Source organism: Falco peregrinus, chromosome W (assembly GCF_023634155.1).
Source record: "Falco peregrinus isolate bFalPer1 chromosome W, bFalPer1.pri, whole genome shotgun sequence".
Taxonomy (NCBI): domain Eukaryota; kingdom Metazoa; phylum Chordata; class Aves; order Falconiformes; family Falconidae; genus Falco; species Falco peregrinus.
In genome coordinates this window covers 9,652,769-9,670,442 of record NC_073743.1, presented here as the reverse complement: position 1 = coordinate 9,670,442, position 17,674 = coordinate 9,652,769, and the positions used below count along the sequence as shown (strand labels likewise).

General features: G+C 40.2%; 1 protein-coding gene across 2 annotated transcripts in view; it reads left to right on the top strand.

Moving 5' to 3' along the window:
• LOC129783168 (small conductance calcium-activated potassium channel protein 2-like) overlaps nt 1-16,016 on the top strand; it is a 31,985-nt gene extending 15,969 nt beyond the window's left edge. Inside the window, exons 3-4 of one of the 2 annotated variants that reach the window (XM_055793028.1) lie at nt 6,964-8,614; nt 11,268-16,016. In XM_055793028.1, the coding sequence (XP_055649003.1) occupies nt 6,964-7,386 (423 nt within the window). In that variant the 3' untranslated portion in view covers nt 7,387-8,614; nt 11,268-16,016. Of the gene's footprint in view, nt 1-6,963; nt 8,615-11,267 lie in introns of those variants that run through there. The other variant, XR_008745140.1, reaches the window with a different exon arrangement.
• Nucleotides 16,017-17,674: the final 1,658 nt, after the last annotated feature.

Here is a 17,674-nt window from a genome sequence, read left to right as displayed (position 1 = left end):
TGGATTGCTCTGGGTCACCCTGTTTATTTACTAGTTAACATATCTGTTATGTAATAACATACATTTCTTTTTCTTTTTTTATTCTTTATTTTTTAAATAACACATCAATGCATAGTATAAATCAATAAAAATACTTCTTTAGTACACTGGTCCCATTTTCCTGTTTTGCATGTTTGTGCAAAGGAAAGGAACAGGACTCCTACCTAAACTGTTCTTTCTGTATTAATCTTCTTCCACTTATGCTATATTCAGAGCTTTACTAAGTCATGTTCCTTCTGCATCTGCTTGGAGAACATTTTTGACTGTCAACCCTAGTCTCAGGAGCTTTTGGGATCCATTGGTGCTGGATGGAAGTTTTCTAAATGTTGTAACTTAAGGAGCTTATTCTCATTGTGTTTTACCCTGCTGGAGAGAGTGGAGTCTGAATAAATTATATAATAGAATAAGTGTTAAATGAAGAATATTATTTAAATGAAGAAATACCTTTAGTAGACACTGAGTTTGAAAGAACTCCTTATTCAGTAACTTTAATTCAGTCGCTTACTGATGGGTCTACTGAGTATCTCAAATGAATATGGTAACCCCTAGTGGTGGGCTTCTATTTCTGGACTTCTGATTTGGTTCAAAGGCTCATGAAAATTCATATAAGTAAATATCTCACCATTGTTTAAAAATCTGAGGAAGCTCAAGTGTGATTGTTCCATCAAGAGTCCAAACTAAATTAAAGTAGGAGACTGCCTCATGAAAGATCTTTTAAATAATGTTTTTCTCAAAGGAGTTTCTTTTACTCTATAGCACTGGGGAAGAAATCTGGATATCTCAGAACATCCTTTTTTTTTTTCCTTGGAGTCCTTGGATTTCCCTTCTTGACAGTATCACCTGCATAGAAGGTTATTGGGGTCCCTGATGCACATACATACAGGGAGAACGTCATGAAAAGAAATTCCATATGTCCCAGCAATTGCTGAGTGTCATAATGGTTCCTTGGCACCACAGGCTGTCAGGGATTAAGCCATTTCACAGTTGTTTGAGGCAAATGATGGAACTGAAAGTCTGTCCTGTAGCATTTAAAAATATTGAGCAATGCCTCAGAATATCTTTGGAGAGAGAAAGCAAAAAAGAATACTGTTGGTATCTGATTTAGAGCAGAAGGAAAATATGGGGAGGCAGAATTTAACCTTATGTTAGTTTATGTGATCGTGTCCTTTCTTTGTTATCTCATAGAGTATTTGGGCTAGTGTTTTTATAATGATCTGAGGTAGAGAGGTTAAAAAAGACATGGGCAAACCTGAGAAGTGTGTTGAGTAAACACATATATGTTTATTGAAATGGTTGTGGCTATGTTCCTCTCTGAGTGTGCCCTGTCATAGTTACTATGATGTATATTATTCAGGTGTATTTTAATGTGCAGTTTTTGATGCTGCACTTTGGAAAATATGGTACACAAAGACCATAAGTAGTCTGAGCCTCAGTTATGCATCTCTCCCTGAGATGGTCAGATTTAATGCTGTCTTTGAGGGAAGCATTTCGAACCTACTTAGCTACCAGCACACATTAACATGAAATTTTCTTTACATGCACTGACATACACAGCGTGTATAGCAAGATATCAATAACCATGAAAAACTCATTTTGCATAGATACCAAATTTAAATAAATATACAATGCAAAAAAAATAAATGGTGAAACTGAGTACCAGACTTTTACAATCATTCTTTTAAATTGTCATTTTTATAATTGGGGGGGGTGGGGGGGGGAATGCATGTGCATATGCATATATGAAAAATAGTCTAACTTCCCAATTTGAACAAACTAAGAATGTTTCATTTGTGTAGATAGCTATATCCACAAAATCTTGTGGGTCAATTTCTAATGACCTACTAGAAAATTTGTTTTTAAGTCTGGGTGTGGGAAACATTCTAGAAAATATAAGATAACAAGGCTTTCAAGTAGTTTTGTGAAAAGCATTATTTCTGTGCTTTGCATGCAGAAGGTGTTTGATGCCTCATGGCTTTATATAAGACTTAAACTTGCTAACTTCTCTGCTCTGTGGCACTGTATTCAGGACAAAGAGTCTTCAGGAATTCCTACAGGCTCTCCAAGATCGGAGACAGGCCTTTGGATAATTTATAGACCATTTGATTATATGCCTTCTGATGATGGACAAAGGTGTTTTTCATCCCCTAGTTAGGGAAAGGCTTGAGATGTCTATCTCAGACCACCATATGATTTTCAACCATTTGTACTTAATGTCATCTTCCTCTCTGAGGACTATAATGCTGTTTTTAGTTGCATAAGTGATACTTTGGGGACTAGAAGCTATAGAAAAATGTTTGATCATAAATTTGGTAGAACAGCAGTCACAGAGGCTATTTTTTGCTAGTCTGTGTCATAGTTCCATCAGTTCTTTTATAAAGGTAAAGTGATTCCAGTATTTAACCATTTAAAATTTGGGGGTTTAAATTAAACAATTGCCACCATGCCTTTGTGAGTACAGTTGATTCTCCTTCTGCAAGGGATGCCTCAAGGAGTACAGCTGATGCTACTTTATCATTGTTTGTCTCTTCCTTTTTATTCCTTACAGCAGAGCAGTGATACTGTTTTCACATTTGTCCTTCTACCAGGATTGTAAAGAAACTGGACAATTTCCTTGTACTTTGCATTCACCAACGTCCTCAGATAGTGATATGAAGAAATAGTGCGAAATAGGGACAATAAACATCGAGTGTGATTGTATATGTCTGCTCAAGGAGTGTAGGTGTGATTGTATATGATTGCTCAAGGAGTGTAGGTGTGGTGATTGGTCGCGTAACCATATAGTTTTAAGGAAATAACTAATGAAAGAAAGAGTCTGTTCTTCTTCCTCTAACAAAAGGGGCTATTTATAAAAAGGATGAGAAACATTCCAATGTTATCTAGAGGGAGCACTAAATCTCCTTGCTAAAGAAAACTAGATGGCCGACAAGGACATGAATTAGCTGTAAACTTGCAAGACCACCACATTCCAGGCAAAGGACTGATAAGCTAATTAACATACGAAGCAAGAGTAGGCAGGTTTAGGTAACGTATAATGTATAGGCGTTAATTGAATATTCATTTGTTTTATTGTATAAATATGAGATGGTTTGTCACTTCGGGCATGCACGCTTGTGGTGGAGTGATCCCCCGTGCATCTGCACGCAATAAACATACATACTTTATAACTTTTGAGTTATAGAGTTTAATTCCGTACGTCAATAGCCTGCCAGGAATTTGTTTTGATATACTAATGATTTGCAAAATTAATTTCTCTTCTTTTAAGTAGCTTCAGGGAGTCTCTGATCTAAGTTGTCATTGTGTGCAATCTGTCTACTCTGAATTTGTTTCTCTTTTCCTAGTCTGGTGTTATATGAATTTAACACAAATTGTTATGTAAATACACAAACACCCATTAATATCTATGATAAACTATCTATTTTTATATTTATACTGTATGGTGTTAGAAACATCAAGTTTATTTATAGTTTAAGGTTCATGTCTTATTTTTACATACCACATGTTGGAAATGCATTATGTAATTTCAGATGAAAATAACTTTTTTTAATTTGTCTTACAGAGTGCAGGCTTAGTAAAAGTAGATGGTAGTTCTGTATTTGAAGAAGCTTTACAGAACATTGATGAAGAACTTAAATTTGATTTCAGTGTTAGACTAGTAATTAACAAGAAATTTGAAAGCTGTGAGCAGGCATAATATCTTTGACCTTGACTGGAGTTTGGCCTTCTGCATAGGCTGCAGGACTCAATTTTATAGGAAGAGCTTGTTCTCTTTTTATTACTAGCATCATTCCCCATTTGAATGGGGAGTAGTATCTTAAAATGAATGCATGGTTACGATAACAGAATTGACTGAAAGCAGCTGTGAGGGGGTGTGTGTGTATATATATATATGTATATAAATAAACATATCAAAAATACACAACACCACCTCCACCCCCCACCCCCCCCCTTTTAATTGTGCTGTTCAGCTGTTCTGTCTCTCCAGTCATTTTCCCTCCTTGCTTTCCGAATAGTAAACGTACACAACCAAGCAAGCAGGAACACGCAAATACCACTGCATTTTCCAAATTAAAAATCAACAATTGCATTTAGGAGGTTGCATAATTGCAAGCATATAAAATGTACATAAAATCCTGTACTAATTTCTATCTATTTACAGTACAACCCAATTGACTTCTTATCCACAGCCTATTTTGTTCCAGCATGTTTGATATTCCTATATTTCACGGACTGAATTTAGAGACACAGATTTGTATGGAAATTTACCTCATAAATATGATTTTGAAATGTTGCTTTTTTTTTTTAATTGGAATATTTGTGCTGGATCTGTGGTCCTCTGTGGCTTCTGGTGCTTTCTACCTTTTGTGTTTTCACCTCTTAAATCTCATTATGTGACAGCTGAAGACATTATCACTTTCAAATATTATTTTTCTTAGAAGCAATTGGCTTAGCCAAAGTCAAGGGAAGCCGATAAGGATTTTTCTGTGCCTGCAAGCATAACCCATTCCACTTAGCACTACTGAGAAGCGTCTTTCTTTGTGGCATATTAGGATTTCTTCTGCTGACAACTGAATATGTTCTTAATTATATGTTTCATAACGACATCCTACAGATTTTTAAAAAGTGATTAAATATTTTCTTTTATGAGAAATGTAAGATCAAATTTTGATGTCTAAGTTTAACTCAACATTCTTCTATTCTCATCTTTTGAATTGAATCAATACTTAAGGTATCATTTTTCTTGAATTGCCTTTCTGCACATAGTAGTCATATTGAAATCTGTGAAGACGGTAGGTAAAAAGGAAGAACAAAAATACATTGTTTTTCCGGAATATTCTGCAACTTTAAAAGAAATTTTAAAATACTGCTGATTTAACATGTATTTGATATATATCTGAGAACTGGAATGGTCAGCTGTGTCATTCATTTATTCTTTTCTTCAGAAAACCACACAACATTTGAGGGATTTGATATTATCTATCTCATATTCAGTTAAACTGGTTACTATTAATCTGTATTCTGGGTGCTCTAAATACCTGGACCTCTTTATAGCTATTTTACTATTTGTGTGATCTGACTGACAGCATTGGCGGGCTAATTACAAGAATCAAATGCACTTGAGCCTCTTATTTTGAAACTTTGGCCCTTTATATCAAATAGTACATTTGCTAAGTGCAATACAACTGTCTTTTGGTAATAAATAAATAGATTTGCTTTCCTACTAGTATGAATTTCATTTTTATATGTAGCATATGAAGTCTTCAGAAAGACCACAGGCAAAAGAAAATGTATGTGCTCATATTGCATATGTTGAATTCACTGAGTGTGTTTCTTTAGCTTAATTCAACACTGTGTTTCTTTGGCTTTAATAGTATTGCAGTGGAGGTAAGAACTATACCTAAGATAAAGAGAAGGAACATGAAGGAGCAAAAAACCAGGTCCAAAAATAAAATAATTTGGGTTGGGGTTTTTTTGCTTTGTTTATTTCTTACTGTGGTTAACTTCTTTCTTTCTTTTAGCGTCACTCTGATTACAATAAAGTTAACTTACCACTTTCTTAAAGAACTCGAGGGATTTTCTGGAAGACAAACTGAATGTGTTGGGAGGAAGATGTAGAATGTGGGTTTGGATCTCTAAAGGGCATATACAGAGAGTTCAGACTTGCATTTCTAAACTTTTGAAGGATGTAAAGGGGCAAAAATCAATGCTGATGAGAAATTGTTTGTTTGGCCCTGTATATGGCGTATAGCATGCTGGAAGTACTTTTCTTACGTTCAGAAGGACATTCTTTGTGTATTTCACCTTTTCACCCCTTAAATTACTTCTAAGTTTTTGAATAATCTAATTTTAAATGTCCTGCAAAAGTTTGGTTGGTTTTTTTTTTAATTATTATTTCTGATTACATATTTACTGAACAGCCTTGAGTCTAGATTCAGACTAGAAGTGGTGTGAAGGTCTTCTCCTGTTGCTTTTTTGAAAAGTTACCTTGCATATCCCTACTCTCTACTACTGACAAATATTGTTCAATTAAGTATTTACTTAGTAAATCTTCAGGAACAACATTTACTAAACAGTGTGAAGTGTTTTATTACTTTTGATCCTGGGTGGTAAACTGAAGGCTTTGATTCTGCAAGGACCTACTATACATGTGCATTTAATTTTCAGCTACTGATAAACCTCACCTGGCTGCCTAGGCTACTCTGGTGTTTGCAGGCCTCTGCTTTTAATTTTTGGTTTTTTGAAGGTGTGACTACAGTTCATTTAGACATGGTCAACCTAGCTTTAAGACAGCTACTTCAGGTATTGCTAGTAGTTGAGGTACAGTTGAGCTGATTCTTCACTATGAGTTATCTTTTAGAGTCTTTATGTAGTTTTTTTGGATGGTTTTGCAGCCTGCGTCGGTCTATGTTAGTACCTAAAGTTTGAAGAAAGCTTGAATAGTTCTACTGAAGCTATAATCTCTCCGGTCTGAAGCACTGATGTGCTCTAAAGAAGTCTTAATGTTGTACTGCAGAAAGTATTATCAATTTGTAATCTAGATTTTCATCCTGAAAAGCCTTTATTAAATTCTTCTTAATCCTATGAACTTTGAATAAGCAATTGATTTTGAAGGAATGAGGTTTAAATTGGCACAGAGTTTTGTTTTATCAAAAATGGCAATTAAACAAAAATATGAAAACCATCTTAGTAAATAATATGTGGAAATTCAGTTTCACATACAGTCTTAAAAGTAGTGCACAAAAACATTCTTTATGGCTTAACCGAATTTACATTCATGTAGTAGTGTAATGTAATTTGCTGAAATGGCATATTTATTTTGGTTTTAGTGGTCATTAGCAGCTCTGAAAATGATGGTATCTTAAAATGGAATTATAACAAGGTTTGTTAATGGCATACTAAAGTTAACCTTATATTTTATCGTTTCAGTTATTCATGGTGGACAATGGAGCAGATGACTGGAGAATAGCCATGACTTATGAGCGTATTTTCTTTATCTGCTTGGAAATACTTGTATGTGCTATACATCCCATACCTGGGAACTATACATTCACATGGACAGCCCGGCTTGCCTTTTCTTACGCTCCATCCACAACAACAGCTGATGTGGATATCATTTTATCTATACCAATGTTCTTAAGGCTGTATCTTATCGCCAGAGTTATGCTTTTGCATAGCAAGCTTTTCACTGATGCATCATCTAGAAGCATTGGAGCGTTAAATAAGATAAACTTCAATACTCGTTTTGTTATGAAGACTTTAATGACAATATGTCCAGGAACTGTACTGTTGGTTTTTAGTATCTCATTATGGATAATTGCTGCGTGGACTGTCCGAGCTTGTGAAAGGTAAGGTTCTTCTGTTTGGTTGGTTAGTTGTGTCTGCCTGTCTTGTTTTGCTTCTTTGGTTTTGTATTCGAAGGACCTAAATATTTAATGGAATGGAGATTCCTGGTCTTTGATATGTTGAGTGCTGGTTGGATTTCACTCTGTCACAGATTGTCAGGAATGCTTTGCCTTTTAATCTGATGGATCTATGTAGAGAAGTTTGTGCCACAACACTTATTGTAGTACTGCAAGTTAATTTCATCGTTTTCATTTAACTTTTCTAAAACACAGTGGAATACCATAAAATGTCTCTTAACAACAGTTACAGTTGTTGATACTCTGTGTTGATAACAGCTTTCATTTATTGTGTTTGTGAGTTAAATTTATTGAGAGTAATGTAGATAAAATAGCTATGGAAAATTCCAATGGAAAATGTATTTTTTCAGTTAGACTTTTATTGTCCTGTTTCTTAAAAAAAAATGTTGTTGGGGAGTTGGCAAGATCAGGAAAGGGTGATGTACTGGTTTTGACTGGGACAGTTAATTTTCTTCATAGTAACTCCTATGGTGCTATGTTTTGGATTTGTGACTAAAATAGTGTTGATAGCACACCAATGTTTTAGCTATTGCTGAACAGTGCTTACACAGCGTCAAAACCTTCTCTGTTTCTCACTCTGCCCACCCCCAGCAAGTAGGCTGGGGGTGCACAAGAGATTGGGAAGGGACACAGCTGGGACAGCTGACCCCAACTGACCAAAGGGATATTCCCTACCATATACCATCATGCTCATCAATGAAAGCTAGGGGAAAGAAGGAGGAAAGGGGGAAGTTTGGAGAGATGGCATTTGTCTTCCCAAGTAACCGTTACACATGATGAAGCCCTGCTTTCCTGGAAAAGTAAGATGGGCAGTAGCGAATTAATTTCTTATTTTGCTTGTGCATACAGCTTTTGCTTTCCCTATTAAACTGTCTTTATCTCAACCCATGTGTTTTCTCACTTTTACCCTTCCGATCCTCTCCCCCCCTCCCGCTGGGGGGCACTGAGTGAGCGGCTGTGTGGGGCTTAGCTGCCTACCAGGGTAAACCCACAACAGAGGCAAAGAGGAATGGGGGGAGGGAGGGAGATATATATATATAAAAAAAAAAAACAGGGGGAAGGAGAGAAACAGAGGGTGATAAAGAGATGGAGATAAAAGAGAGAGAAAGTGAGTGAGCGAGCAAGCAACAGACAGACAAGGGAGGAGAAAGGAAAATGTTGCAGAATGGCTGTGTGATCATGGCCATGACTCCCTTAAAGATCTTTGTGAAACAAAGTTAGCGTAAGTTAGCTGAAGCAGGCCTTGCAGCTATGCTGAGGCATGCTGAGAAGGAAGCTGAGAAAAGCACTGACCTTGTGCCTAATGTTGTAAATAACTTTGAGGAATTCGTGTAGACAAGAGAGGAAAAAAAAATATGTAGCTAGCTATCCGCAGAAACCGCAAGTAGGAGGACGTATGAAAATGTAACCCTTTAGAGCTTAGCCAATCAGCAGATGACTAGTAGGCATAATTAACTGGAACTGTATATAAGACATAATCGCGCCGTAATAAATCGAAGCTTGCTCTATCACTCATATTGAGTCGGCTGCTTGCCTCCCCTCGCTCGGCAAAGTGGCGCCCGAACAGGGGCCCCTAACCTTGATCTTCACCGGACAGCGAGGACGGAGAAGCACTGGTAGCAGCGACCAGAGAGCAGAAGATCGGCTGATGCTGGCATCGTACCCGATCCGTGCTTGAGCCCAGGATAATTCAAGAAGGGGTTCGCCGTCCGTGAGCTGCTACCCAAGGGAAAAGGCTGCAACAAAGAGGACTTTAATGAGTGCACAATGGAAAAAGAGGTAGCGCTAGCACTTTTACAATGCTTTTTAGAAAAGCGGGGAGTAGGCCCTTTAAAAGATCTGGCCGGGTTAATTGCATTAGGTAAAGCAAAAGGATATTTTGCAGATCCTGAGCATATGTTTGAAGTAGAAGAATGGCGTAATTATGGGGATTGTTTATGGGATTTAGTAATAGATGATGATAAGGCAGCAAAAAGATTGATGAAATCATGGCATGAAGTAACTAATTGTATAAAAAGATATCAAGCAGAAAAGCGCCTTGCTGCAGCAGTAACAAGCCGACTTGCAAGCGCAGATCCTAATGCAGGAAAAATTATGCCATGTGAAAATTACATTCCAATACCCCCTTTATCACAAACAGTGCCCTCTGTACCACCTATAGAGCCCACTGTACCACCTCCAGACCCTTCGTGTCCTCCACCCCCCCCTCTGGCGAAGTAGCCTCGGGGGGGCCAGAGGGCAGGGACACATTGGACGAAAGTGCTGCTGAGGAAGAAAATAGCAGTGGGCAGTCAATACAAAATTCTAAAAAAAAATAATAATAAAAAAAAATACAGTAAACGAACTGGTGCGTTCTACGCACATTAATTGGCAAAAAATAGCACAAGAAGCAGCTGCTCAGGGAATATTTGATATTGCTGAGCAAGTCAACCCCCCACAAGCTTTCCCTGTAACATATCAGATAAATGCCGGTAACCAAAGACAGGGAACCTGGGAGGCTTTGATTGGAAAATATTAAGTCAGTTACGTAGTACGGTGAATGAGTCGGGCCTCCACAGTGAGCCCACCAGATATACCTAACTTTATGAAAGGGCCGTTATTGTGCCAGTGTATTCTGGAGAATAGTAACAGTTACACCAAAGGCATTTTAGTAACCCTGCCCTTAGATTCTTCTGTAGAAACAATGCTAGAGCGAATGAGTTGGGTGCCAGTAGGTCAGCAAGCCTTGCTAGTGGAAGCAATCCAAGCAGTAGGGAGAGATTTAGTGCAAGCCCAAAGTCAGGCTTTTGCAGCGCTTGCGCCTCTGCGCCCCCCTGGGGCTACCGCGCCCCCAAAGCCAGCGACCACCACGTGCCGAGACTTCCCCTGCTATCGATGCGGGAAGCCAGGACATACCCGTGACCAATGTCGACAACGTCAAGTGTGGTGCCAAAATTGTCAGCGAGGGACCCACAGTACCAATGTCTGTCGGCAGACGGGAAACGGGAAACCGAGCGCGAGGAGCCGCAGCGCGTCAACCCTAATCGCGACTCCTGTCACCTTCACGACACCCCCTCCAGGAGACATGACCAACTCTTATCGGCAGACACCGTGTTACAACCCGCCACCCGAAGGAGCCTCGGCCTGGACCTGGCAACAGCAGTAGATACAACATTAATTGACAACCGACCACAAAGCATCGCAACTCGTGTCCGAGGACCTCTGATAATTAATGGACAAAGTTATGGTGCTCTATTATTAGGGCGGTCTTCTGGTAGTTTAAAAGGGCTGTTGTAAAGTGTGTTGCTTATAGTAATAATTGTTATCATTGCACTCGTATGTTTAAGCTGTGCTCTCTCTTGTATTCAGAAATTACTCGAGCGTGTAACTGCACAAGTTTTGCTTGCGCAAAGAGAAAAAGGGGGAAATGTTGCAGAAAGGCTGTGTGATCATGGCCATGACTCCCTTAAAGATCTTTGTGAAACAAAGTTAGCGTAAGTTAGCTGAAGCAGGCCTTGCAGCTATGCTGAGGCATGCTGATAAGGAAGCTGAGAAAAACACTGACCTTGTGCCTAATGTTGTAAATAACTTTGAGGAATTCGCGTAGACAAGAGAGGAAAAGAAAATATGTAGCTAGCTATCCGCAGAAACCGCAAGTAGGAGGACGTATGAAAATGTAACCCTTTAGAGCTTAGCCAATCAGCAGATGACTTGTAGGCATAATTAACTGGAACTGTATATAAGACATAATCGCGCTGTAATAAATCGAAGCTTGCTCTATCACTCATATTGAGTCGGCCGCGTGCTTCCCCTCGCTCGTCGCAGGAAAAGTTAGAAAGAGGCAGAGAAAGAAAGAGAAGGGGGAAGAAAGAGAAAAAAGAGGGAAAGGAAAAGATAAACGGGGAGAGAGGGAGGTAGAGTGTAAGAGAGAGAAAAAGAGGAACAGGAAAGAATGCTACTAAAAGAAAGATAAAGAGAGTTAAAGAGGGAGAAGGAAAGAGGAACAGGAAAGAATGCTACTAAAAGAAAGATAAAGAGAGTTAAAGAGGGAGAAGGAAAGAGGGAGAGTAAGATAGGAAGAAGGAGAGAGAAAAAGGGATGGAGAAATAGTGAGATAAAGAGAGGGGAGGGAAGAGGGAGAGCAGACAGACAAACCAAGAGAGACAGCAAAAGCAAGTGAGAGAAAGAGAAAGCATGAGAAAGCACACGAGACAAAGCAAGTTGAAGAGAGAAAAAGTGGGGGGGAGATAAATACTGAGCAAGTGAGGGGCGAAAGCAAGAGCGGAAAAGAGAACGTGATGGAGAGGAAGAGAGCAAGAAAGAAAGCAAGAAATGAAGAGGCAGTGAAATAGAGGGAGGGAGAAAGCAAAAGTGAGAATGTGAGTGAATGAAAAGGCGGGATAGAGGGAAAAGCTAGAGAGAGAAAGGCTAGTGAAAGATATAGAAAGTGAGAAACAGGCATGTTTTTCTTCCTTTCCCTGTTTGCCTACTTTGGAAACCGTTTATGGGAGTTATTTGTGATGGCTAGCTGATATAAATCATCAGTTAAAATGCAAGCTGTTATGGTCTGGTTACTTTTGGAAGTTATTCATTGCATTACTTCTCAATCTGTTATGGAGAAAACCAGTTTATCTTATAAACTGAATGTAGATATTATCTTGACATTGCTGCTTTTATTTTTAATATTGCCAGAATTTTGGAATGCAGTTTGTTACAGTAGCATCGATGTTGTTCAATTATGTTATGGCAAGACTAATCATGTTCTGAAAACATTAACAGTGACATATTATAGTTTCAAAATATTTCCCATATCTGGGACAGAAGGAGCATTCTAGGGGTGGGTTGACCTTGGCTGGCTGCCAGGTGCCCACTCAGCCACTCTCTCCCTACTCCTCCTCAGCAGGACAGAGGGGAGAAAATACAATGAAAACCCTTGTGAGTCAAGACAAGGACAGGGAGATCACTCAGCAATTGCTGTCATGGGCAAAACAGACTTGACCTGGGGAAGATTAAATTAATTTATTGCCAATTAAAAATACAGTAGGGCAGTGAGAAACAAAGACAAAACTAAAACCACCTTCCCCACCCAACCCCCTTCTTCCCAGGCTCAACTTCATTTCTGACTCTTCTACCTCCTCCCCCACTGAGCAGCACAGGGAGGTTGGGGAACAGGGGATGCAGTCAATTTATAATGTTTTGCCTCTGCCACTCCTTCCTCCTCGTGCCGTTGTTCAGCTCCAGTGTGGGGTCCCTCCCACAAGATACAGTCCTTCATGAACTGCTCCACTGTGGGTCCTTCCCACGGATTGCATTTCTTCAAGAGCTGCTCCAACATGGGTCCTTTCTATGGGGCGCAGTCCTTCAGAAACAGACTGCTCCAGCGTGGGTTCCCCACAGGGTCACAGGTCCTGCCAGAAAACCTGCTCTGGTGTGGGCTCCTCTGCTCCGGTGTGGGGCCCTCCATGGGCTGCAGGGGGGACAGCCTGCTTCACCATGGTCATCTTTGCAGTCTACAGGGGAATCTCTGCTCTGGCACCTGGAGCACCTCCTTCCCCTCCTTCTTCACTAACCTTGGTGTCTGCATAGTTGTTTCTCTCATATTTTCTCTCTCCTCTCTCAAGCTGCTGCGCAGTGTTTTTTACCCTTTCTTAAATATGTTATCACAGAGGCACCAACAGCATCACGGATGGGCTCAGCTTTGGCCAGCGGTGGGTCCGTCTTGGAGCCGGCTGGCATTGGCCCTATCAGATGCAGGGAAAGCTTCTGGCATCTTCTCACAGAAGCCACCCCTGTGGTTTCTTCTGCCCCACTACCAAAAGCCTTGCCACGTAAATGCAATGCAAGAAGTAACAGAGTGTTAGAAGGAAAGATGCTTTTTCTTCTAAATTCATTGCAAGTGACAAGGCACTCTCTCATTTTGGCCCGAAATACAGGAATTCCAATATTCTGACACTAGTGTTTCCGGAAAGGTTCAATTTTATTTCTGCACTGAAACCCAGACAGCTTTTTGAACTTTGTTTATACTAGTATAACAGTGATGTTATACCAGTACAGACCTTGTAGGCTGATCAATCAAAACCATTCCTGAATTAGAAAATAGGATATGAATTTACTTGTAGTTATTTTTCTATAAAACAGTGGGTTTATCTCGGTGATATCCAATATTTGTTTATAAGCCTTGTTCTGTATTAAATAAAATCCATCGGTAAAATTCCTATGGATTTCCATGAGTGGTCCACTGAATCCAAGTATGTTAATTGAAAACTGAATCTATTGCTGCAACATAAATTGGGCAACTATTTCAGATTACTTAAGTTGCGAGCTTTTGGGTTAGGGGCTATCTTTGTTGTATATTGCGTGCCGCTTAGCACGGTGGTATCAGAGAATAAAACTTCCATATAATATATTGCAGTACTAATACATTTAATATTTTTTTTTGTGGGGGGTGGGGGTGGTGAGGGGAGGAAGGACTTCTGAAAGCTCCTGATGTTCAGATGAGGATTAATGTTTGCATGTGTTGATATAGCAGTTTAACTATTCAGTTTCAATTGATACTGAGTGTGCTAAGAGCTTGTGCTGAGAACACTACCCAGGCAGGAGTAATGCCTGAACTCAGCATTGTTTTCTCCTTGGAAACGTGCTGCCTGAAGTGGAGAAGGCTGAGGTGAGAGTCTGTAGTCTTAATTCACTCGCAGAGGGGAATGCATCTGCCAGGTGGTGGGACCTTAAAATCCACCATTTAGTAGTGTCAAACAATTTTACTCCTTTTAGATCTGTACTAGCACTAAGCATGATGCTATGCCGTGAACATATATCAGACTGAGTTGGAACGGGCTGGCACTAAGCAGGTGTCTCTGTGCTATGCTCTCATTTATGATGTGTGTGTGGCCAATGCGGGACACAGTGCATAAGCATATCTTTTGGTGCCGAGCTGAGACAGCAAAAGAGACCAGTCTCTGACCACTGGGAAGAATGATAAAAAAATATTTCTTAGGCCCCAGAGTGCCAGCTACCTGATTAGGATGACAGCAGGAACAGGAATAGATGACATTAGTGTCACAGGGCTATAGCCTGGTTTGGAAGCTGATGCAAAACCTGTGGGAGCTAATGGGCTTTCATTGGCTTCAAGGCCTTTCACGATGGATGCAAAAATGGTTGTGTCTGCTGTGTAGTCATGCAAATCATGCCAAGTGGTTGGGATGAACCTTGGATACAAACTTAAGTGTCAGTTTTAAGGAGTGGTGTATGTGTCTGAAAATATGCTTTGTAATGCTAGGAAATGATTAAAGGGACTGGAGCATCTCTCCTATGAGGAAAGGCTGAGAGCTGGGACTGTTTAGCTTAGCGAAGAGAAGGCTCAGGGGGGAATCTCATCAATGTATATAAACACCTGAAGGGAGGGTGCAAAGAGGATGGAGCCAGGCTGTTTTCAGTGGTGCCCAGTGACAGGACGAGGGGCAATGGGCACAAACAGAAACACAAGAGGTTCTGTCTGAGCATCAGGAAACACTTTTTTTTTTTTTTTTTTTTTTCTTACTGTGAAGGTGACTGAGCACTGGAACAGGTTGCCCAGGGAGGTTGTAGAGTCTCCCTCCTTGGAGATATTCAAAAGCCATCTGTACATGGTCCTGGGCAACCGGCTCTAGGTGGCCCTGCTTTGTTGGGAGAAGGGTTCGCCGGAGTCGAGAAGACGCTCAATATGAGTTATGCATCTTGCTCAACTTTATTAGTTTCTAACACTACTTATATAGAATCGATACACATGCATATTTGTAAAGCAGAAATATGATTGGTTATTAGTCTCTAAGCGTGCGCGGTTCTCACACCCCTAATTATCATGACTAAAATAAGCATCCTATCCATGTAGATAATTGTGTTGCTATGATTCAGCCTTGTAGTTTGTTACTCCCTATATTCCCATACCGCTCCCTATCTTGGCCCTGCACCTGCTTTCCCAGCAGCTGTAACTTGTTACAGCCACTGCCTGTTGGCACAACATAATTACTTGGTCTCAGGATTCAAGAATAGCTCAAGGCTACCTTTCTTGTTAACTTCAGCACAGCAACTTCAGTACAATTCTGATTACAGGCCTATTCTAATACCAGGCCTGGATTGTGCAGATCTTCAGAGATTCTAAGGCCATGCTTCTGCAGCCATTCTTCTACACTGCTTGAGCAGGGAGGTTGGACCAGATGACCACCAGAGGTCCCTTCTAACCTCAACCATTCTGTGATTCTGTGGCATGGCAGAGAAACATCTGCAGCCACTGTTACTGATGCGTATTGGGTTTATGTGGCAAGGGTGGGGGGGCTGCAGGGGTGGCTTCTGTGAGAAGATGCCAGAAGCTGCCCCCATGTTGGACAGAGCCAGTTCCAGCCAGCTCTAAGATGGACCTGCTGCTGGCCAAGGCTGAGCCAATTGGCAATGTTGGTAGCGCCTCTGTGATAACATATTTAAGAAAGGGTAAAAAACCACTGCACAACAGCAGCTGAGAGAGAGGAGTGAGAATACGTGAGAGAAACAACCCTGCAGACACCAAGGTCAGTGTCAGGAGGAGGAGGTAGAAGAGTTAGGAGTGAAGTTGAGCCTGGGAAGAAGGGAGGGGAGGGGTGGGGGGAAGGTGTTTTTAGATTTGTTCTTATTTCTCATTATCCTACTCTGTGATTAATTGGCAATAGATTAATTTAATCTTCCCCAAGTCGAGTCTGTTTTGCCCATGACGGTAATTGCTGGGTGATCTCTCTGTCCTCATCTCGACCTACAAGCTTTTTGTCATATTTTCCCCCCCATGTCCTGCTGAGTAGGGTGAGTGATAGAGCAGCTTGGTGGGCACCTGGTGACCAGCCAAGGTCAACCCACCACAGGTGTGCATGAAGAGCAATTCATAATCATCTTGGTGTGTTTATCAGAGAGAGAGGGAGAGATGTCTTACAGTTACTATGATATAAAACAGCTGATTGATTTTTCTTCTATTTGTTTTTTAAAGACTTCCCCCCCCCATTAATACACTAAATATTTACAAGTAACTTTGACTTGCAGAAGATTACAGAAGGTAGTCTGTGAGCTGCAGAAGGTGAAAATACCTGTAAAATACATAGTGTATGCTGTCTTTGAAACAATATGACATATTGTAATACATAAACAAGAAATGACAGAATGATTAAAGATAAAGCATTAGGGCAGAAGGTTTGCTGGTATAAGTGTTTAATAGAAGGATTTGATGTGAAAGAGAGAAGAAAAATATTGGTCCCATTGCAGCTTGATGCTGTTGGAAGGGAGAGGAGGATGTTGGCTGAACACTAGTTTTCCTTGTTTGGGCTTGTTTTCTACTGCTGACACCTCTCTAGTAGGACTGGCATAGGATATGAGATTTAAAGAGGAGAAGCTGCTCTCTCTTTCCAACTCTGGAGAAGAGCATGGAAGAACATGGAAAGTATCTTGGTTAATAATCAGTCGTGTCAGAAAGTTCAGTGGCTTCTTCTCAAATTTAATATTTGGCTATGGTAACATCTCAGGGGGAAGCTTAAAAGGGATTATAAAACATTGCATGCCAACTGCTGGGTTGGGTTTGCAGTGGGGTTGTGGTAGGAGAATGTGGGGTTTATGCTATCGCAGGTGCTGTTTGGCAAGCACACCATCCATTTGCTGCTTCAGGCTTGCTTCTGGTAGTTAACAAAGGATGATGTTCATTGTCCCTTTTCTTTCGGTCAGGCACACTCTCTGTTGTTACTGAATAACCGAAATTTATCAGTTGTGTAGTCACTTAGCTTAATTGACTTGACCTGAGAATTATCCAAAATGTTTTCCTTGGTGACCTAAGTGCCAACCAGGAGCTAGGCTGTGTATTCCTGAGTCTCCAGTAGCATATGTGGGAAATGACATTGCAGATGATTTACATGAAGTAATGGTCTTCTAATAAAAAACAAGTTCTCTCTTACCTGTGTTTCAGAAGTTACCTGCTGTTCTAATCCCTTGAGTTAAAGGTGATCTCTTTATGTTATCCTGTATTTTGAAGAATGCATTAGATAATAGCCTGAAAATCTTCCCACAATCCATAACTGTAGGGGTACCACGTGTTCTGAAATTGAACAGTGAGATTTCAGATCAAATATTTGTGCCCAAATGTCTTTTTACCTTATTTTTAATCACTCATCTTTTCAGAAAATCATCATACACCTTCAGACTAATGAGCTTCTAAAATTGTATCCTTGCCTGTTTAAACTTTGATGTGAAAGTGG